A 22369-nucleotide genomic window follows, 5' to 3' on the forward strand; every position below is an offset into this window, starting at 1 on the left:
TACTCTTATCATGAAAGAAACACTTTAATAACCAATGTGTATTTTTTTGTCAAAAGACAATAAAGGAATAGTCTACTTACAATTAATAGAGTAACTCAGACATTTACATATCAGTGGAGCTTATTTCCTCTTTTTATGTATGTACATGTCTGTCAATTTTCAACATAATTTACCTTATAATCCTACATAATAATTGACCTCTACTTTTGTATCCTTATGTCTTAGTTTAACCTGTTAATTTCATCATATATTTAAAAAATAATCACAGTGTCATTTCTTTATGTACTATGAAACCCCACCTTTATAATTTAAGGACAATACTAATCCATTTACTTTACCCCTTCAATTTGATTGCTGAGATGTGTTTTAAAAACTTAAAGGCACATTCAGTGGTCATAAGTGTGTAAGTGTGTAGCTCATTGACAGTTTACACAATGATCACCTTTCTGTATGTGGCACCTTTTTCACTAAATAGCATATTGTCAGACCTCATAAGCCCCTGGTGCTCCTTACCTATCACTACTCATCAGAGCCATCACTGCTCTGATGTGAGACAACTATAGGTCACTTCAGCCTGTTTCACATTTGATATAAAGGAAGTAATAGAGCTTGAATTCTTCTATATTTTACTTTTGCCCTTCCTTCTATGTTTGTAAATTTAGTGCTGCATGCTGTTATTGATCATTCATTGGCATTGCTCTATAGGGTTCCACTGTGTATATAAAACAATTTGGTCATTCCACTGCTAATTAGCCTATGGGTGGTTTTCACTTTGAGACTATTAAGTTGTGCTGGTATATAAATTTAGATCATGTCCTGTTGGCACACATACAAATTTGTTTGCTGTACAAGTAAGTAACAATGCACTTGGTGGATGACAAGTCTACATCTTGGCAGCTTAAGGAGATGGTTCCCAGGGGGTTGGAAAATGTTTGTAGGAAGTTTCACACCCACTAGCAGTGTAGGAGATTTTCTGTTTTGTGCACATCCTTGTCAAAATTGTCATTTTTTCCACAATATGTTTTTGACTTCTGGTTGGTGTGGGATGGTACCAAGTAGTGATTTCATTTCCTTGATTACTAGGAAAGTTGAGTATCCTTTCATGTATTTGACATTGGGCAACCTTTTTTTGAAGTATATGTTAATTCATTTTATCCATTTTTTAAATTTTTATTTATTTATTTGAGAGAAAGAGAGCACAGGAGTAGGAGGCAGAGCAGATGGCGGGGGAGAAGCAGACTCCCCACTGAGCAGGCAGCTGGACATGGGGCTCCATCCCAGGCCCAGGGATCATGACATTGGCCAAAGGCAGACACTTAATCAAATGAGCCCCCAATCACCCCATCCTTTATTAATTTGTAATGGTTTTTTTATATGTGCTGGACACATTTCCTTTGTTGGGGTCTTTCTCCATCCTCTGTCTCTCATGTGTGTTTCCAAATGAGGAGAAAGTGTTAATGTGAATATAAGTTTCCTCCTTTATAGATAATGTTTATCATTCTATTCAAGAGATACTTTCCTATACTAAGACTATATTCTTCTTTGTTATTTTTAAATCTCTATGTAGCTTTAAAATTTAGACCGTCAATCCATCTAGAGTTGACTTGTTGCATGTATGGTAAATTCCATTTTTTTTTCTGAAAAGTTAACAAATTTCAATTCATTCAGAATATAGGATATTATATGTGGAACTGAAGGGAACAGATGTGAACTACAAAGCTCTTACTCCCTGTGTGCATGAATAATACTGTCTTATGTCTCCCTCCATGGAGTCTCAGGTCTTCTCCCAGCATCCATGCAACTGGCAACTTGCAACTTGGCAAATGGGGTAACATTTACAAGCCTTTACATATCTTGACAGTCTTGGCAATGAAGATGGGATAGGTGTACCCTACAAGCACTGGCCTTTGTGAGTTGCCATGTAGCAGAGGGAAGCTAAGTTGATATGGTCCTTTGGGCCTCTCACAGTCTGTGTGCAGTGCTATAAGAAAACGCCAGTCTGGCTACCTTATAGCCAAGTTTGTATCTCGGTGTTTTGGAGGATGAAAAATCTGAGATTTGGGTGCCAATGTGGTCCATGAGGGCCTTTCTGTGGGTTGCAGCCTTCTATCTTGAATCTTCTATCTCACCTTGTATCTTCACAAGGTGAAAGGGGCTAGAGAGCTCATCATAGGTCTAGGCCTCTTTGTAAAAGGCCCCAATTCCATTCATGAGGGCAGAACCTCCCAATCACTTCCCAAAGTATCACCTCCAAATACCATCACTTTAGGGGCAATATATGAATTTTGAGGGGACACAAACAGACCATACCAGGGCACTTTGGAAAAAGTTCAACACTAGCAGTTCTTTTTACATCAGGAAGTAACAGGCATTATTGTGCTATAGACTTGTGCTTCCGCATCCCAGAAGTGACAGAGGGGATTTTCCCAATCAGGGTGAGGGACAGGTAGAGAAGTGATACCGGGACACAGGGCCTTTCACTTGCCACTAGTGGGGGGTTAAGGATTTAGGTTTGCCTCTGATGTACCAAGGTTTCAGAATGTCCATGATATTCTCTGTTGGCAAAATTAAAGGGTTGTCTCAGTTGCTATCACCTTTTTGCCAGTAGGAGTGGCTGATAATTCTAATTTCAGAGTCCTGTTTCCCAGTGAAAATTCACTGGAACCCTCTGGGCAGGTGTACAATGCTCAATCCCTCCAGCAGTGAAGGAAAAGTTCTTGTCTCTTTGCCTTCCATCACCTAAAAGGAGGTCCCTTATTGGACTCCTAGCATACAGGAGATGGTACAAGTGTCTGTGAGGAATGAATCTATTATTTAGAACCTCTGGCAAAAGGAAGCAGCCTTCACTTAGAAGCCACATTTGCTGTATGAATTTGTGGCCTCCATGACATAACTAACAGATGCTCTTTTTAAAAATAGCAGTAATTAAAAACCAAACTAAATTAATTTAAAAAAAAAGAGTATTAGCTTATTACGGAGCTCTCCTCAAAACTGACCGTTGGATATGTGTGACATTCCTCAGGAACTCCTGACTGCCCTAAATCCAAGGAAAGGAAAAACAAATGGTGAAGGAGAGCATGTGATGTAATAGGGGCACCGGGTGTTATATGCAACTGATAAATTATTGAACACTACATCTGACAGTAATGGTGTACTGTATGTTGGCTAATTGAATTTAAATTAAACAAATTTTTAAAAAGAAAAGTAAATGGTTAACTTACAGAGATTATAGTTCTGCAAGACATGAGACTCCTTCAGTTTACAAATGTCTTAGTGATGGGGATCCCTGGGTGGCTCAGCGGTTCAACGCCTGCCTTTGGCCCAGGGCGTGATCCTGGAGTCCCAGGATCGAGTCCCGCACTGGGCTCCCGGCATGGAGCCTGCTTCTCCCTCTGCCTGTGTCTCTGCCTCTCTCTCTCTCTATGTCTGTCATGAATAAATAAACATAATCTTAAAAAAAACAAAAACAAATGTCTTAATGATTTACAAGAAAAAAAGCATTCTTAACAATAACCAAATTTCCAGAAGGAAACTCTCAAGTGTCTTAATGTTAATGCTGTGCTAGGTGGAAAAACAATCTTGACAATGTCAAGTCCTCCATTATCTTCTAGGTCCTCTTTAGTGTATGAAAGTTCTTTTGAAAACCTCCGTTTGTCCTTACCCTCAACTCCTAAGTATATTACCAGTAACCTCTCACAGCCCAGGTGCACCAGCTCCTTCTGCCCACAGGTCCTGTTCTCCTGCTTTAATAAAATCACCTTTTTGCACCAAAGACACTTCAAGAATTCTTTCTTGATCATTGGCTCCAGACCTTACCAACATTGAAAAACTACATCAACTGTCTGGCTTAATATTCCAGTTTTGGAATGAGTCAACATGGACTCACTTGTAACAGGATAGGAAGAGCCCCCAAAGTCCTATGCGGGGCAGCCCTGGTGGCTCAGCGGTTTAGTGCCACCTTCGGCCCAGGGCCTGATCCTGGAGACCCGGGATGGAGTCCCACATTGGGCTCACTGCATGGGGCCTGCTTCTCCCTCTGCCTGTGTCTCTGCCTCTCTCTCTCTCAACCTCTCTCTCTCAGGAATAAATAAATAAAATGTTTTTTTAAAGTCTTATGTGTCATGGAAAGTGCATTTTCAAGAATCAAGGCAGACTTTTTCCAGCAGCATCTCAGCTTGACAGGAATAAGTGGTACCTCTCCATTTAGAGGAAATTTTAAGCTCCACACTGTAGCCAAAGCCACTGGTGCTAGGAACCCTCTGAGGCTGCCCTAAATGCATGGCCCTGATCACTGATGGTTTAGGGCAGCTGAAACCTAATGGTGTCCCCTGGGCCACTGGGTCTTGTTAGTTTCAGGGCCAGCTCTGCAGAACCGAATTGGAGGCAGGTCCTTCCTTCAGGTCCTTCCTTTTGGTCACATCTCAAAAACCTGGGCTGCTGCCAAGGGTCTAGCTGTTCAGTGTGTTACTTGGAAAAGTATGGACCAGCATGTTAAGGACCCCCTCCATCCACTGCCTTGTTGGGCTGTGAACTGTGGAAACCAATTGCAGTGCAGAAATGCTTGCGTGGGTCACACATTTAGATGCCCATGGTGAGGGCCTGTTCTTCACAGAGACTGCCTAGAATCAAGCTGATGATTGAGCCTGTTTCTGATGCAGAGGTATTTTTGATGGGGAACAAAGGACTAGCTAAGGACAAAGCACAAGCCCTGGGAAGTACATTGACAAGTCCTTGAAACAGGGAGAGTGATGTTCCTCTACAGACTCAACTGCCTTGATGTTCATACTTTGCTAAGGGCAAAAGGCAAGATTAGCCAGACACCCAGGATCCTGTAAGTCTACTTTAACATATAAAAATTCCTTTAGAAATTCCCTTTATCTCTAAACCCCCAAGATACAGGTTGGCAATCATCCCACAAGCACGTGGCTCACCAATATGCATTTGAAGGGTCTCCTGACTCAGGTTTTACTAGACCGTAATAAGTGACCTTTTCTCAACAATAGCTAGCCCCCTCAAGGTCCTGGAAGCCTTGCTTCCAAAATTCCTTAGAGAGTATGCTATCCTCAAACCCCTCCCAACCCCCAGGTATATAATCAGCCACCCCTCACAGGCCTGGGGCAGCAGCTCTTCCTGTCCACGGGTCCTGTCCCCGTGCTTTACTAAAACCACCATTTTGCACCAAAGACGTTTCAAGAATTCTTGGTGGTCGGTTCTAGACCTCACCTATAATTCCAAAACTTCATCAGTGGTAGTGGTAGTCGTATGTGGTTCTGAGGGCTGGACGGCAGTGAAGCAGTGAACGGGAGACATTTATGCAGAGATCTGCTCTCCAAGGAAAGGGATGTTTTGGACAAATGCTGTTTGACGTGAAAAAGCATGATGTACTGCGAGGGCTCTAGTTTTTCAGGGCCACTGAAGTGTAAAACGAGAAGTGGAAGATGTGCCTAAGTACGGTCTAGGAACCAGATTCACAAGGGCCTTGACTATCAGCCTGAAGGGCTTGAGTTTCATCGAGAGAGTAAGGCAAGTCACCAACCTTCGCTGGGCCTCCGCATAATAACGCAAAAACCTAAGGCTCATTCCCATCTCCTCCCTCACAGAGTTGCCAGCAGTACGTCCACCAGGAACCAGGACCACTGCCTGCCTCACAAGCCAAAACTTGCAGACTGTCCGGGTCCTCACATGACGTCACGCACTCCAAGCGACGCATGCACAGAAGCTTTGTGCTGGACCGGCCAAGGGCAGGCTTTGCTTCCTTTGAATCCCTCCATTTATTGGTTAGGTACAACTGCTCGTCTCCCTCGTCGTTAGCGGCGACGTAGGCGGGTACAATCTTGGTCGCTAAGATACCGCGTACTTCCGTTTCCTTCCCCTCTCTGCTATACTGAGACAGCCGACCTCGTCCCTTCAACCAATGGCAAAATGGGCAGTGGGCGGGGCTTCATTTATCCGGACCAACGAAATGCGGGCGTCGCGCGGCCAATGACCGTGGGGCAGCCCCTGTAAAGTGGCTCAGACGGCCCCACGCTCGTCTTCCGTCCTCTTCCCAGCCCTACCCTTCCTGCCCCGGTTTCAGCACGGCGCCGGCTGCAGTCTGACAGGAACGGGACGGAGCCAAGATGGCGGCCGCCGACGGCGACGACTCGCTCTACCCCATCGCAGTGTTGATAGACGAGCTTCGCAACGAGGATGTTCAGGTCCGGAGGCTACGGGGGTCTTGGGGAATTACGGGAAGAGGTAATGGGGGCACGGACGGCCCTCGCGGAGAAGGCTTGGTGTTCGCTAGGAGTGGCGGAAGGGGGAGGCGGCCAATCAGCGTCCGGCTTTCACGTTTCCATGTCCCTGGACTGGATGAGAGGGCGCCCGGGATTGGGTGTTGGCCCACTGGAGGGCGGGAGGCAGGCCAGCCTGGAGGCGCCCGGGCCTGCCAAGTGCGCGCGGCGGCCCGGGTCCTGGGAAGCTGCGACTGGGGAGGGGGTCAGGCCACTGGGTGGGGCGGAGGGAAGGGCTCGGTGATTGGCGGCGGCCCCGGAATGGCCCCTTGGGGATGGGGCGCGCGGCCTATTCCGAGTGGGGGAGGGGCCCCCGGTGTGTGGGGGCTCGGGTAGGTTCTCTCCTTACTGTGTTCTGGCGGCTGGGCCTCAGCGCCGTGGGGTAAACTCTCGGAATGGGGCCTGAGCGGTGACGGCTGCCCTTCCAATTCCTGCTCTCCCTCCCTTTTCAGTTTTGGTGTAGAATCCACGAGGGGAGGTGCGGCGAGAACACCCCATTCCCACCAGGGCAGCTAGCCAAATTTAAGCACGGATTTCGAGATTGAGATTCTCCCGCCTTCTGGGGCCCTGCCGGGCTGCGGTGGGCAGTTGACTAAACAGCCTAGCACATTTCTGGTGAAGGGCTGAGAAGACTGAGGACTCCACGGTTTGCCCATCCCGGCCCTACCTCCCACCCGCCGTGTGACCTTGTGCAAATTACTTCATCGCTCTGGGCCTGTTTTCTCTGCAATGTGGGCTAATAATAGTTCAGGCCTCCCTGGGTGATTGTGATGGCCTGGACGAGTTAATACTGCAAGTAAAATAGAACGGTGCCTAATTGTTATAAGGGCCCAATAAATGTTAGCTGCAATTATTGGGAGTAGTAATGGAAGAGGTCCCATTCCTTTATAGGAGCTTCCATTTTTCTGTTATGAAATTGAGCGGATTGCATTAGGCCCAGCCTCTGAAGTTCGAGGTAGATCACTGATTCTGGAGTCAGACAGGCTGCTGCTGTACTTCTTGCTAATTGACATGGGCAAGTTTGTTAATCCTCTTGGCCCTGGCTTTCCTCTTCTCTCAGATGGAGGTAATTATCTGGTTCATAGGGCTCTTGTATGAATTCATTTGTTCAATAAACACCTGCCCCATGTCAGTTATGGTGATAATGGTGACACCAGTTGTTATACAAGAGGCAGATGTGAAACAGCTGAATACATTATTAACAGTTGTGAGATGTGGGAAGGAAACAGGGTATTGTGATAGTGAATCAGTATTTATTGGGCCTCAGCTCTAGGTAGTGCATTGTTTTAGGCACATGTATACAAAAAGGAACAAGGTGGACAAAAACTCGTGGACTCCTACAACTTTTATGTTGCCTGTGGAGAAACAGACAATAAGACAATTAAGTTAAAATGTGTACCATGTAAGATGGCAATAAATGCTTTGGAGAAAAATGAAGCAGGGATGGGGAGGACGGGAGAATGTTACAAGTTTAGAATGACTAGGGAAGGCCTTATTGAGAAGGGGACATTTTAGCAGAAATGTGAATGAGAAGCAGGCCTCATAGATATCTGGGGGAATAGCATTCCAGGTAAAGGAAGCAAGCGCAAAAGTCCTGCAGCAGGAATATGTAATGCATGCTCTGAGAACTGCAGGAAGCCAGTGTGACAGGAGCCAAGACAATGAGCTGTTGGGTGTCAGGAGATGAAGATAAAAGGGACTATGACTCAGAGGGAACTTGTGAGCAGTCACTTAAACTAGGTGTTGCCTGATCATTGAGCACAATGGTTAAGAAAGTTTTTGAGATGTTTTATGGTACAGCTTAACAAGTTTAAGTAGCATGAGGACCTGTGGATAGAAGGAGCTGTACTTCTGTATGAAGCCAGTGGTTAAATGCATGGTGCTCAAGGGGCAAGGGATGTGGAGGGAGTATTAGATCATAAATGTTTTCGAATTTCTTTTTTTTTTTTTTTTTTTTTCGAATTTCTAATTGTAAAACTAGTTTCACAAGATTTCTCTGGTTTGGTATTAACTATTGGTGAGATATAGAGGTACTCTTTAAGAATGTAGCAAACAGGTTTTTTTGTGCTTATTGAAACTGCAGCTGTAGGTCAGCCTTCTGGGCTAAAAATGAACATATTTCTGCTTCTATCCCTCATCACAGGGATTGGCAAATGGCCAAGGGTGGCCCTTTGCCTTTTTATTTTTTAATAGAGTGTTATTGAAAACACAGACTCTTCCATTTACATATTATCCATGGCTGCTCTGTGAAACAATAGGGTAGAGTTGAGTAGTTGCAACAGAGACAGTTTTGGCCCCTTAACGCCTAAAATATTTACCACCTAGTTCTTAATAGGAAAGAGGATGCCAACCTTTTTTTTTTTTTTTTTTAAGATTTTATTTATTTATTCATGAGAGACAGAGAGAGAGAGGCAGAGACACAGGCAGAGGGAGAAGCAGGCTCCATGCAGGGAGCCTGATATGGGACTCGATCCCAGGACTCTAGGATCACACCCTGGGCCAAAGGCGGCGCTAAACTACTGACACACCCAGGGATCCTGAAAAATAGATAATTAAACAAAATATGAAAACTCGACTTGAACCACCTCTGTATTTTTTTTTAATTTTTTTTTTTTTAATTTATTTATGATAGTCACACACACAGAGAGAGAGAGGGAGGCAGAGACACAGGCAGAGGGAGAAGCAGGCTCCATGCACCGGGAGCCCGACGTGGGATTCGATCCCGGGTCTCCAGGATCGTGCCCTGGGCCAAAGGCAGGCGCCAAACTGCTGCGCCACCCAGGGATCCCCCACCTCTGTATTAAATCCTATCCTCTCTTCCCCCCACCTCCACCCCCTAAGTAGCCTATGTAATGAGGTCCTTACAAATCTTGGTAGGTATGTGCTGTTCACTGTGCTAGCCACTCTCTATATGTGGCTGTTGAACACATAAAATGTGGCTAGTTTGAGTTGAGATATGCTTATAAGTGTAATATATTACTAGATTTCAGAGACATATTATGGAGGGTATTAAACATTTCAGTGAAACTTTTTATCTTGATTACCCATTAAAATAATAAAAATGTTATATTGGGTTGAATAAAATATGTTAAGATTAATTTTGCTTGCTTGTTATTTTTTTTTTTAATGTTACCAGAAAATATACACTTACGTGTATGGCTTGCATTTATTGTCTGCATTATATTTTTTCTTTTTTCTTTTTTTTTCTTTTTGGCCTTCATTATTTCTATTGGAGTATGCTGACTCTAGCTCATGCTCTATTCATATATCGAAGAAGCAAGCTAATGGTTTTTTTTTTTTAATTTTTTTAATTTAATTTTATTTATTTATGATAGGCACACAGTGAGAGAGAGAGGCAGAGACATAGGCAGAGGGAGAAGCAGGCTCCATGCACTGGGAGCCCAACGTGGGATTCGATCCCAGGTCTCCAGGATCGCGCCCCGGGCCAAAGGCAGGCGCCAAACCGCTGCACCACCCAGGGATCCCTTTTTATTTTTTTTAAACACTAAATATTTTGTTTTACAACTTGCACTTTTCACTTAGTATTTCTTCCATATTTTTTCATGCAGGTATATACAAATCTGTGTTTAAAAGGAGTTTGAATATTTTCATAAGAATCAGAGACAAAAAGACTGCCCACTTTCACACTGTGCCCATGTGTATGGGCTTTCCGAGGATGCGGCTTGGCTCTGATTCATCTCTCAGGACTTAGTGGCTCACTATAGACCTCAGAATAGAGGAGCCCAGAAAGGGTTGAATAAATTATAGCTGGTATCTTTTGGGTCCCTGCTCTAAGCTAACTGCTACAAAGGGAAGTATATTTACAAGCTTACTGAATTCTCACAACCACCCTCTGAAGTAGGTCCTGTGGGTACCTGCATTTTCCTGATGAGGAAACTGAAGCACAGCATAGTTATTAACTTGGCCAAATTCATGGAGCTGGGAAGTGGAGGATCCAGGAAAGGTTCCCAGAGGAAGTATAAGACCTGAGGAGAGAATAGAATTTGGGGTGGACAGAAACTGGCTGACTATATCCATATGCCAGATACTTTAATTGGTCTTTAATGAGACAATCTCAGATACTAGAAAGAACATGGAATTTAGAATCCTCTAGTCTTGATTCATTTGCTCAGCATATACTTGTTCAGCACCTCCAATGTGTCAGACTGTTTTAAATGCTAGAATACAGCAGGGAGTAAAATGGCAAAGCTGCCTCCTTCATGGGGCTTATGTTCTAGTAGAGGAGGCAGACAGTAGATCAAGAATGTGAAGTCAGTGGCAGTAATTGCTTACTAGAAAAATAAGGCAGGGACCAGGGACTAGAGCAAGCCCAGGGTTGCCTTTTTTTTTTTTTTAATTCCACTTATTTATTTTTAAAGTTTTTATTTATTTGAGGGACAAGGAGAAGCAGTCTCCCCACTGAGCCAGATGTGGGTCTCAATCCCAGGACCCAGATCATGACCTCAGCCAAAGTCAGCTGCTTAACCAACTGAGCCTCCTGAGCTGCTTTTTAGATAGGGTAGTTAGAGAAGATTCTCTGAGGAAGTGGTAGAGAGCAAGGATTTGAATGAAATGAGGGAGAATTAATGGGGGAGGGGGGCAATCCAAACAGTTGGTACAAAGGTCCTGAGGTGGAAGCATGCTTAGTGTAGGTCTTTGTTGCTAAAGCAGAAAGAATGGCAAAGTGGTAAGAGGTGAGGACTCATCTGGAATGAGATCAAGTGAGGGCTTGTGGACCAGAGCAAAGGCTTCCGTAAGATTGGGGAGCTGTTGCAAGGCTTTGTGTGGAGGAATGACATGTTCTGACTTAATTCTAAAGGATCCTCCTGGCTGTTGAGTAGGGGCTGGGCAGGAGCAGATAGACCTGTTGGGTTGTCATTGCAGAGCACCTAGGACTGATGGCATGTATGTAGGGAGAAGAGGTTAGATTCTGGGTATGTTAAGAGGAGTCCTTTTGGGGATAGGATGTAATGTGTTGGGTGATGAAGGGGAGAGTCAAGGATGTCTGAGCTTTGAATCCTAGCTCTGCCAGTTTATTCCCTGTGTGTCCTTGGACCAACTCCTTTTCCTCACTGGGCCGGGATTCTTCACCTGTGGAGTGGGAATAATGATGAGGAAGCAACATCTGCCATGGAGGTTTGAAGATGCAGTGGAATTGGCAAGTTAAGTGGCTGCCTAGAAGTAGGCATTCAGTAAGTGATGACCTTGTTCAGTTGTTGTGGTATCTTACTGTTTTATACTTAGGAGAGTGATGTGCAAAGAGATTGCATCCTTTACCTAAGGGCTTCCCAGTCAGTAAGAGGCAGAGGCTGGATTATAATATCCACATGTGTTTGGGGCCCCACATTACTTAGACTGTGGTCCACTGGTTGAGAGGCTAGGTTTCTGTTAGACTCTGTTTTCTCATCTATAAGATGGGAGTGATTTTGTAATTTAGGAATTTGTAAGGGGGTTGTGAGGATTAAGTAGTATGGTACATGGAAAATCCTTAGAACAGTGTTTGGTGTGTTATAGGTGTTTAGTAGTGTTGGCCTATAGTAGTTATGTTGGTGATGAGATAATGGGGGCTTTGTCAAGAGGCGGTGCTTGAGTATTTTAAAGACTATTCTCATTATTTAAGAGAGAACACGCATGCATGAGTGATAGCAAGGAGAGGCACAGAGGTGGAGGCAGAGGGAGGAAAGAGAAGGCGAAGCAGACTCCCTGCTGAGTGTGGAGCCCAACATGGGGCTTGATCCCAGGACCCAGAGATCGTGACCTGAGCTGAAATCAAGAGTTGGACACCCAACCAACTATGTCACCCAGGCGCTCCTTTAAAGACTGTTCTTTTCATGATTACTCTAGAGTATTGTTTCTCAACTTGGGGTGATGTTGTTTTCCCCAGGAGACAAATGTCTGGAGATCTTTTTGATTGTCACAGCTGGTGGGTATAGTGCATCTGGGGTCCCATGGGGAGAGGTGAGTGATGACCAGTGTCCTACAATGCACAGGACCGCCCCCACCACAAAGGTAACCCGGGTCTGAATGTTAGTAATGCTGAGGTTTAGAAGCCCTACTATGTGCCCAGCCTCATAATGTGTACTTTGTATGTGTTAATAAAATCCTCACAAAAGACATCTGAGATAGGTGCTAATTTACTTTCCTTTAAAAGATTTTTTAATAGTTATATATCAGATGTAATGTAATGACACAAGGAATTAGCCAAGGACACTAGGTTTCAGGGCAGCCCTCCTCACCACCAAGCTGAGTCCCCTGTGCAGAAAAAGTCTAGGCCTGGAAGTGACACAGGGAGACACAGCCATGGGTGGAAGCAGAGTGGGATTTCAAATCCTGGCCTGGCTACTTTCCAAGTTACTCAGCCCTTCTGGCCTTGATTGTCTTGTTAAATGAAAAAAGAATGGAAGACGCACAGGCTGGGTTGTGTGGGTTAGTGAGATGTTCTGCATAAAGCCCCTGCAGTTGCTAACCACTATCTGAGATCTTGCAGCAGCTTGCTCCATGTGTATGTCTCAGAAACATGGAGTTCCAAGCTCTGACTTTTTATGGAACACATGGGGAATTGGTGAATGAGAAGTTAGAAATAAGGTGGTTCCCTAAGAGTTTAAACTAAAAAGAGTTGTGTAGGATGGCAGAGAACTGGGTTCAAGTTGCAGGTTCTGCCACAGTTCACTGGGTAGCCTGCATTCCTCTCTCTGTGCCTTACTTACCTCTCTGTAGGATGACTGTGGGGCTGGGGTCTGCCTCTTGCATTGTCATAAGAATTACAAGGGAGAACCTGTGTAGAGTACCTAGCTGTGTACCTGGCACATAAGTACTCTGAATTGTAGTTGTTTTAAAACACTGAAATTATTTCTATTTATGATTTTTTAGCTTGCCCAGCCCTGTACTAGGTTCAGGAATCACCACTGGAAATAGTTGAACAGTCCTGACCATTGTCCCAGAGACAAGTCACCTTCTAAATGAGGGAAACAGGCATATCCATAAATAATTATGCTAGGCAAACTGCTGTGAGAACTGTTCACTCTAGTGCTGCAATTTCTGAAGGTGGAGAGATTACTGACCCATCCCCGGCCCCCTCCCCGCCAATGCCAAATACATGAGAAACAATGGTAAAGAATAACAGCTAACACTGAGGTGTTTGCTGCCTGCCAGGCTCTGTCTCTAGGTTTTCCTTAATTTGATCATCCCAGCAATCCCATGAGGTCTGCCCTGTTGTATTTCCCATTTTACTGGGAGGAAACGGAAGCTCTGAAGTGTCCAGACTTGTCCAGGGACCCTTAGCTAGTGGGTAAAGCCAGAGTATGTGCTCATTTGTTGTTTAAAAAATAAATTAAAAAAAAAACACAAATTCAAATGATATAGAAATACAGGTTGTGATGCCCATTTTCTCTCTTCAGCAGTATTAAATGATTACCAAGTGGGTGCTTTGTTTTTCACACCCACACACATATATTCATTTAAAAAAGTGATCCTTTGTGAAATAAGGAAGAAAGATATGTAAACTTCAGGACTTTATAGGAGATAGACTCTGTCTCTCACTGGGCATTTCCCCCCAGCTCCTTGTTAAAGCACACACATTACATTACAGACCCACCACCCTTTTGCTAGCCACCAGGTTTCCCAAACAAAAAGATTGCTCCAGATATCCTCCAGATGCTTGTCTCTGCTTGTATTAACATCTGTATTTCCTTTATTTAAAAAAAAAAAAAAAAAAAACAGATATTTATTGGGCTCTAACTCTGAGCAGGTGCTGTCCTGGGTTCTTGGGGCACAGGGTGAAGAAGACAGGGTCCCTGCCCTGTGAAGCTTACGTCCTGGTGAGGAAGGACAAACTGAACAAAGAAGTCTGTGTTGAAAGTGGCGAGCGTTCATGTATGTGGAGAGTGATGGTGTGCTGTTTCCCTGGGCAGTTGTGAGGATCCAGCAGAGGCCTGGGTAAAGTAGGGGGAGCTCTGAGGTGTCTGGAGGGACAGTGTTTCAGGCTGAGGAGACAGTACATCAGTGAGTGCAAAGAGCTGGGTGAGAGTGCTGTTGCATTGTTGGTTTGTTGGTTTACTGTCAAGGAAACTTAAGGCAGGATTTCCAGGGGTAAGGGGACAGTAGGCGGTGAGAGTTCGTGGGGAGGGGGCTAGATTATGTGGCTTCAGAGGCCATAGCCAGGCCTTCAGATTTCTCTCTGAAGAGAAGGTGGACTGCATGTAGCTCATACTGGACACCTTTGTAACAGGGAAGCTCCCTGGGGTCACACTGTACGTGTTTGTGTCAGGGAAGCTTTGTGGATCCAACGGGAATATGGGCTTTAAAAAGGAGTGTTTCTGCAGGTGAATATAGTGGTGGGAAGTGAGATTTTAGATATTGTGTCTCCATGTACTGGGCTGTGTGCTGAGGGCTGCTGGGTATAAAGGCAGCCTCAGTCCAGAGTGACAGTGGCTGTTGCAAAACCATGCCTGTGGAATGTCATAGGTGACTGACAGGGACCTGCTTTGGGATCTGTACAGGATAATCTTCCAGCATTGTGCCATGATCCAGGAACAGTAAGGATTTCTTATTGATGTTATTCATAGCTGCTCCATCAGGAATGTCACAGAGAATCCAGCGAACAGTTGTTTCAAGTTAAGGGTTCATTTTTTCCTTCCATGACCAGTTTGGCAGCTCAAGGATTATATCACAGAATTGGGTCAGAGTATGCTGTTCTTTGACCTGCCCGATGGCCCCAAGATCGCTGTGTGACTCCAGATCCCCTTAAGAATACTTCCTAGAAGTCACACCCAGCATTCCCACTTGGATTTCACTGGCTGGGTATTAATTTCCTGGTCACGTTGGATGAAAAGGCAGTTCAGAAATGTCTCTTCCAGGGGGTTATGTGCACAGCTGAAAACTAGGGGTTACAAGCGTCAGCATAACCCAGTGCAGGAGCTCTCAACCTGAGGTCCATCTAGAATTCCAACACAGGTCCATGAATTTGGATGGGAAAAATAACATCTTCATTTTCAATAACCTATAGCTCCAATTTAACTTTCCTCCTATTATGAATTGTATCACAATAGCAAAGTATAGTTTTAGTAAAGCCTGTGGAAATCATAACTGTTCACATCTGATGTCAACTGTTGCAGGTACTTCTAGAGTTTCATGTGTTCTCTATTTCAAAATTTGGTTATTAGACCTGCTAAGGGCACTCATCCCGTGTCTCCCCCCCCCCCCCCCCCACACACACACAATTAAAAACACAATTACAAATTGATGGTACCAGTTAAGAACCAGCTGACTGGTGTTCTAATCCTGGCTCTGCCACCTATAAGCAGTATGAGGTTACTTAACCTTCCTGTGCCTTTGTTTTCTCAGCCATGTAATGGGTGATCCTGAATCCTCAGGAGGTTGCAAGGATCAAACAAGACATTAAGGCACCTAAAACGGTGCCTGGCACACAGTATGCACCATGAGAATATTTGCTATTTTTCTTTTGCTATGAGAAAAAGTAAAGGAGTCAGTGGACAGCTAGCCTGCTGCCACGTGTGCCCTTCTTGACAGCTGAACAAAGTCAGGATGCTGTCAACAGGATGAGATCATAGCTGTCATTATTGTCTTTGTTAGTCAAATTTATGTCACTTGCTACTCACAGTAACCTTCTGAGGGTAGGTGATGTTATAATCCCCATTTCACAGGTGAGGAAGTTGAGGCTCAGAAAGGTACAAAGAGTGACCCAGGATCCCATAGCTAATATGTAAAGCTGCTTATTAGCCTCGAACCCAAAGTGATGTGGCTCCAGAGCACCATCCTGTGCTGCCTGTCTTGAGTGTTGATGGTGCTGTCTGTGCTGAAGAAAGCAGGCTGACATTCTCAACAACACCAAAGCCAGACTCTCCAGGGACAGCAGGAGGGAAGGGGCTTCTCCACCATAGCAGGGATGGCCTGATTCTTATGCGCCCACCTCTTGGGCATCTTTCCTAAACTACAGAGGTGTTGAGATTAAGAGTCTGGGTACCTGGCTTCCAGTCTGGTCTCTGCTGCTTTCTGGCAAATGACAGCTGCTCTGTACATCAGTATCCTCACCCTTAAAACCTACCTCAGGGGCACCTGGGTAGCTCAGTGATTGAGCGTCTGCCTTTGGCTCACTCAGATTGTGATCCCAGGGTCCTGGGATCAAGTCCCTCCATCAGGCTCCCAGCAGGGAGCCTGCTTCTCCCTCCGCCTATGTCTCTGCCTCTCTCATGAATAAATAAAATATATTTTTTTAAAAAGGTAATACCTCTCTCAGAGCTCAGTTCTAAGGATCAAATGTGTTACTTTTCCCCATCAAGTACTTGGATGCTGTCAAGCACATAGCAAGCAAGCAATAAATGTTAGCAGCTATTGTTGCTGGCATTATGCTTAGGCTCATTTCTTGCTAGCATCTCACTGTTGCTGCTCAGCTGTTGTCGCCCTGGCCCTTGTGTGCATTTCCCCATAGCTCAGCTAGAGAAGAATCCAAAGATCCAACTTGGAGGAAACAGGCAACTAAGTCAATATTCCCCCCAGTATTTTATTATGGAAAACTTCAAACCTACAGAACATTTAAAGACTTGTACAAGGGCCAGGAGACTACCACCCGTGGACCAGATTCAGCCCATGGCCTCCAAAAGGAAATGCAGTTTGGCTGGAACACAGCTCTTCCTGTTGGTTTGCATATTGTCTGGCTCTGTGGCTGCCTTTGTGCCAGGGCACAGTTGAATAGTTAGGATAGAGATGGTGTGGCCCCACATGCTGAAAATATGTAGTTTTGGCAATTTACAGAAAAGGTTTATTTTTACCACCTCTATTCATTAACTGCTAATAATGTTCATCATATTTCATTTATTATGTTTTCATTGGTTTGTCTCTATATGTGTTTTATTTTTTGGCTAAGTATGATTTGGACCTCATAATACTTAATCTCTTGATTCATTGCTGTCAGAGAAGGGAGTGTTTGGACCATGTTAAACCCAAAAATCCAGTGACATTGTAGGAGAAATGTGAGTGCATTTTTCTGAGAGGAGAGGCCACCATAGCATTTCCTTAGATCACATTATTGTCTGTGATCTCAGATTTTTAAACCCACGGACCAAGGAACTAATGTAGGATACCAGTCACTCACAGACCTCTTTAGGAAAAGAACTGGCTGAGGGAGCCCCATCCCTCCTTGTGCCTTTCCTTCCGGGAAGAAGGTGTCCGCTCTGCCCAGCAATGTGGCTTACTCACGGGGGTGTTTCCTTCCACTCCCACATGCATAACTTCACTTCATTCTGCTGCAGCCCAATGAGCCTGGATGAGAGGCCGCACCATTGAGCTGGAGAAACCAGTAAGGATTTCCATTGACAGTGGACTGTGCCATCGAAGCATTTGGGTCCCAACTCTCTCAGTGCTCGCTTTGGCATGTGTCTGCCTGTCTGAGCCTGTCTCCACATGACGGGGGGTGTTGGATGCTAACCTCCCTAGGAGTGAGAGGATCGAGAAAGGTCCTAACACCTAAGTGCTTCATGTGAGACTTATCCTGTGTTAGCCAAATGCATTAGAGTCCTGGGTGCCAAAACAGATCACCACTCATTTGGTGGCTTAATGTAACAAAATTATTCTCACAGTTCTGGAGTCTGTGAAGAAAATTGGTTTCATGCCTCTTTCTTAGGTTTTGGTGGCTGCTGGCAATTCTTGATGCGCCTTAGCTTGTGTGGATGCATCTCCTTGATCTCTCCCTCCATCTTCACTTGGCCTTCCCCTCCATGTGTCTCTATGTCTTCTTTTCTGTCTCATAAAAATACGATCATTGGCTATGTAGAGAAAACTTGCACTCCTGTGTGTCTCCTTGACTCTCAAATCACTACCACACTCAACACTTCTGACACCACATGTAAGGTTTTTCTCATGCCAAGCAATTCTCTGTAATACTAGCTGGATGTCTTATAATTTGTTTCAGTTCCAGCACTAACCAGAGTCAGTACTGACCCCACAGATTAAGGGCTGTATCTCCCAAGACTGCCTCCCACTTCAGATGCCTGTGGCAGTAGGTCCCTCATGTTACCCACAACTTCTGTCAGATTTGGCTAAAAATTGGAGGTTTACTTGTCCTTAGATTTGGATATTTGCCAAAACAGCTCACAGAACTCAGGGAAAAACTTAACATCTCTCAGCTTATTATCTAATTAAAAAAATGATAAAGGATTCGAATGAACACCCACATGAGAAGCTATAGGGTGAGGTCTGTAAGGGTCCTGAGTACAGGGGCTTCTGTTCCTCTGCAGTTGGGATGTGCCACTCTCTGGTATGTGGTTGTTTTCACCAATCTGGAAGCTCCTCAAACCCTGTACTTTGAAGATTTTTATGAAAGTGTCATCATAGAGGCACGATTGATTATTAACTCCATTCCCAGCCACTTGGAAATGGCTTGGTCTTTTTCGTGACCAGTCCCCACCAAGGAGCCCACCAATATTTGCTTCATTAGAAAGAAAGACATTGCTGTCACTCGGGAAATTGTAAGGGATTAAGGAGCTCTGTGTTAGGAATCAGGGTTATAAACTAAGTATTAGAATAGAAGATACTCCTAGTGTTTTTATCACTTAGGAAATTGTGAGGATTTTAGAAGCTCTGTGCAGAGCAGATACCAGTAAACATTTTTTCTGTTTCACAAGGGCTCCCCCTAAACTTGGGATGATCTCATCATGAGATGCTGTTTTAATTACACCTGCAAAGTCCCTATTTTCACATTTTTGAGTACTGGGAGATAGGACTAGAGCATATCTTCTGGGGGCCGCTATTCAACCCATTAGGCTAGTGCTATCATTACTACAGCTAATAGTATTCCTGTTTATATACAACATTGTTATAATATTGTTTGTTCTGCAATTATCACTGCTAGCTGGTGTCCTGGGTTTCAGTCCCTGCCCCACACCATGTACCGTGTGACCCTTAGAAGGGACTTTGCTCCCTGAGCCTATTTCCTCCTAAGTAGAATGGGGCTTATAATATCTCTGACGACTAGGTTGTCAAGAGCACCTATGTGTGTGAGTGCCCAGCCTCTGATCTGGCTCAGAATAAACTTGCTGGAACATGGCCGCTCCTACTTGAGCATGTCAGGTGGTGCTGAATGCAAGAGGGGGCCAAAGAGAGGAGAAGGATCAAGTGTGTGGGGGTGCAGTGTATATAGTTTTAGAGAGTGGTCTTGGAAAGCACCACTGAATGGTTGTTTGCTCAGTAAGACTCAGTAGGTACTTTTGCTGAGGATGCTGCTACCATTGTAATTTATTGACTCTGTCACTTGGTAGGCGTGTGCCAAGTTACTCTTCCACATCCTTACCCACATGAGGCTTCCAGAAGCTGCCTGGATCCAGAGCTGTCACGTACCCCTAAGTCTGGACTTGCTAACATACTCCTCTGCTTTTCTTCTTCTCTCATTAGCTTCGTCTCAACAGCATCAAGAAACTGTCCACCATTGCCCTGGCCCTTGGGGTGGAAAGGACCCGCAGCGAGCTCCTGCCCTTTCTAACAGGTAAGGAGGTGGACTTCTGGGGCCCAGGCGGAGTGGGGACACCTGGGGGGTGGTTCCTTTTGGGGATTTAAGATTGTGAGTATCCACCCTGTGCCAAGCATGGTGGGATGGGGGCAGGATTGATGAAAGGGTTCTGCAGGCAGATAGAGCCAGGTTTGAATCACAGCACTAACAGAAGCTGGTATCTTGATGAGTTACTTAACCTAACTGTTCCTTACAGTGTTTACATATAAAGTACAGATAAACATGCATGTGCTATATAGCATTGATGTGAGCATTAAGTAACGGTAGTAGTTGCTGACGTTTGTCTTCTGCCTGCCTTGTGCCAGGAGGTGCTCTAAACCCTCTCCTGAGGATTGGGTTAGCTCATGGTCCTTACTGTGCTCAGTAAGTGCACATCGGCATTGTTCCCTGTGTTAATCTCACAACGGTTCCTTAAGGTGGGGAAGACCCCACTTTGTAGGTGAGGACACTAAGGATGAAGAGGTGAAGGAGTGCATTTGCCTACAGTGAGGAGGTGACTCTAGTCATGCTAGCTGCAGACTTTACAGCACTGGTTAATGACTCAGGATCCTGGTGACCTTGGTTCAAATCCAGGCTCCACCACTTTCTAGCTTTGTGACCTTGGACGAGGTATTTCACAGCTGCCTGCCTCTGATTCTTCATGTGTGAGATAGGCTTAATAGAACAACCCAATACGAAGATTAAATAAGATGCTATGTAAAGTGCTCACACGGTGTTCAGCATATGGGAAGAGCTCCTAAGTGTTAGCATTTAGACTGCCCTACCCCATGCACTCCTGACTGAAGATGTGTGCAAAGCACTTGGCACAGTATCTAATGCACACCAGTCCACCAGTTAGTAGTAAATCCTCTGCTCCCACTATTCCTATTACTACTGTATAGTAGTTGAAATTGCAGCTGAAGTCTCAGTCACTAGTGAGACTCCTATCTGATCCTGTCATTGGGGTGTAATGGAGATGCTGGGGAGGAAGGGAGCGGAGATTATTGTTCCTTCTTTTGACATGTGGGGACATGAAGGCCTGCAGAGGTACAGGGACAGGTGGGTGGTAGGGTGGTGGGTTTGCCAGTCCTGAGTGCCAAGCAGCAATCTGGGATTAATCCTGTAGGTGAAGACAGATAGTGCTGGAGGGTGGGCGGCCAAGATGTAGAAAATAACCTCCTGTGCACACAGCAGGGTGAGATGGGCAAAAAAATAGCAGAGGCAGCCAGCTTGGGGTCAGTGGCTGAGAACACAGACTGTGGGGTTGGGCTGCCTGGTTTTGTCCCAGCTATGACGTGCTTCATTTCTTACATGAAATGGGAATCCTCTAATATGTGGGCCATTGTTAAGATTTAGTGACTTTTCAAGACAGATTTCTTTGGGCTGCTGTCCTTAAGTGATGGCAGATTTTCTTTGCTTTGGCTTTACCCATTGCAAAATATTCAAAATAGCAATAGATACATTGCATCTTTCAGAAAAGATGCTACTGTTTCAGATAGAACAAGATGAAAGCCCTCTCTGAGCTCAGGCCTATGGAACATTCACAGTGTTATGAAGGGAGAATTACTGCCTGATGTCTCACTGTGTTAGAAACCAGTGTTGGTAATTTTTGGCCATAGTGAGATGTGGATGTGTCCAAGGTGAGTCAAATCACCTATGTGTGCTGGTGGCTAAAAAGTCACTTGCCATTTAAAGACTTGTACCTAGGCAAAAACTGGTGAAAAGTATCCCCAGAAGTCCTGGATTTGTCTTAAACACCTTGTGGTTTTATTGGGAAGGTATACGAAGGCAGGTTCCCTGAGGCAGAGGAGAGTGGCTTGATACCTGCCTTTAGTTGTGGCCATCGCATTTCTTCAAGTTCAAGAAAGAGTATTTTTTCTATTTAAAAGATCTGGGTTCATTTAAGCTAATACATGGTACAGTTAAATACTTTGATGTAGGCCATTTGTTGCATATTTCATAAATATCTAATGCACACCACTATGTGCTGTGAGATGGAGAACAAATCAAAGTTTGTCTTCATGGAGCTCCTTTTCAGGGAAATAGGTAGTGATGAGGCTAGAGAGAGAAAGTGGGAATAATGGTAAGAGAGATTCCTGCTAGTGGTCAGGGCAAATCTTCCTGGGGATGTGACCTGAATGGCACCTACTTTATAGGACTTTAGGAGAAGAATGTTCCAAGTACGGGGAGAGGCAGGAGCAGGATGGACAGAGTGTTAGGGGGAAGATGTGAATTGGAGATTAGTACAGTGGCCACATAATGTGGGATCATGATATATGGAGTCTAGATTTTAATTCATGTTTCTCAGAAACCATTGGAAGATTGAAGTAGGGAAGTGTCATGATTTAAAGAATCACTCAGGATTCTGGGAGGAGGCTGAGTGGTTTGGGGGCCAGGGTAGAAGCAGAAAAACCAGTTAGGAAGCAGTTGCAGTGACCCAGCAAGAGATGGTCGTCAGAGTGATACTGAAGTGGAAGGTCAACAGGTCAGCCTCAGAGCAGTGGGGAGGAGGTGGCCCTAAGCCTTTGAGTCCAGAACAGGGAGACTGGGAAGGCTGTTCTGTAGAGGTGGGGACCATGAAAATACAAAGTGCTGGCAG

At 44.8% G+C, this 22369-nt stretch overlaps 1 protein-coding gene across 1 annotated transcript in view; it reads left to right on the plus strand.

The window, feature by feature from the left end:
• Positions 1-5820: 5820 nt before the first annotated feature.
• Positions 5821-22369, plus strand: part of PPP2R1A (protein phosphatase 2 scaffold subunit Aalpha) — a 37704-nt gene continuing 21155 nt past the window's right edge. The window contains exons 1-2 of the mRNA XM_026014113.2: positions 5821-6197; positions 19677-19767. Of these exons, the coding sequence (XP_025869898.1) occupies positions 6120-6197; positions 19677-19767 (169 nt within the window). The 5' untranslated portion in view covers positions 5821-6119. The remainder of the gene's footprint in view (positions 6198-19676; positions 19768-22369) is intronic.

This window comes from Vulpes vulpes, chromosome 1, assembly GCF_048418805.1.
Source record: "Vulpes vulpes isolate BD-2025 chromosome 1, VulVul3, whole genome shotgun sequence".
Lineage (NCBI taxonomy): Eukaryota > Metazoa > Chordata > Mammalia > Carnivora > Canidae > Vulpes > Vulpes vulpes.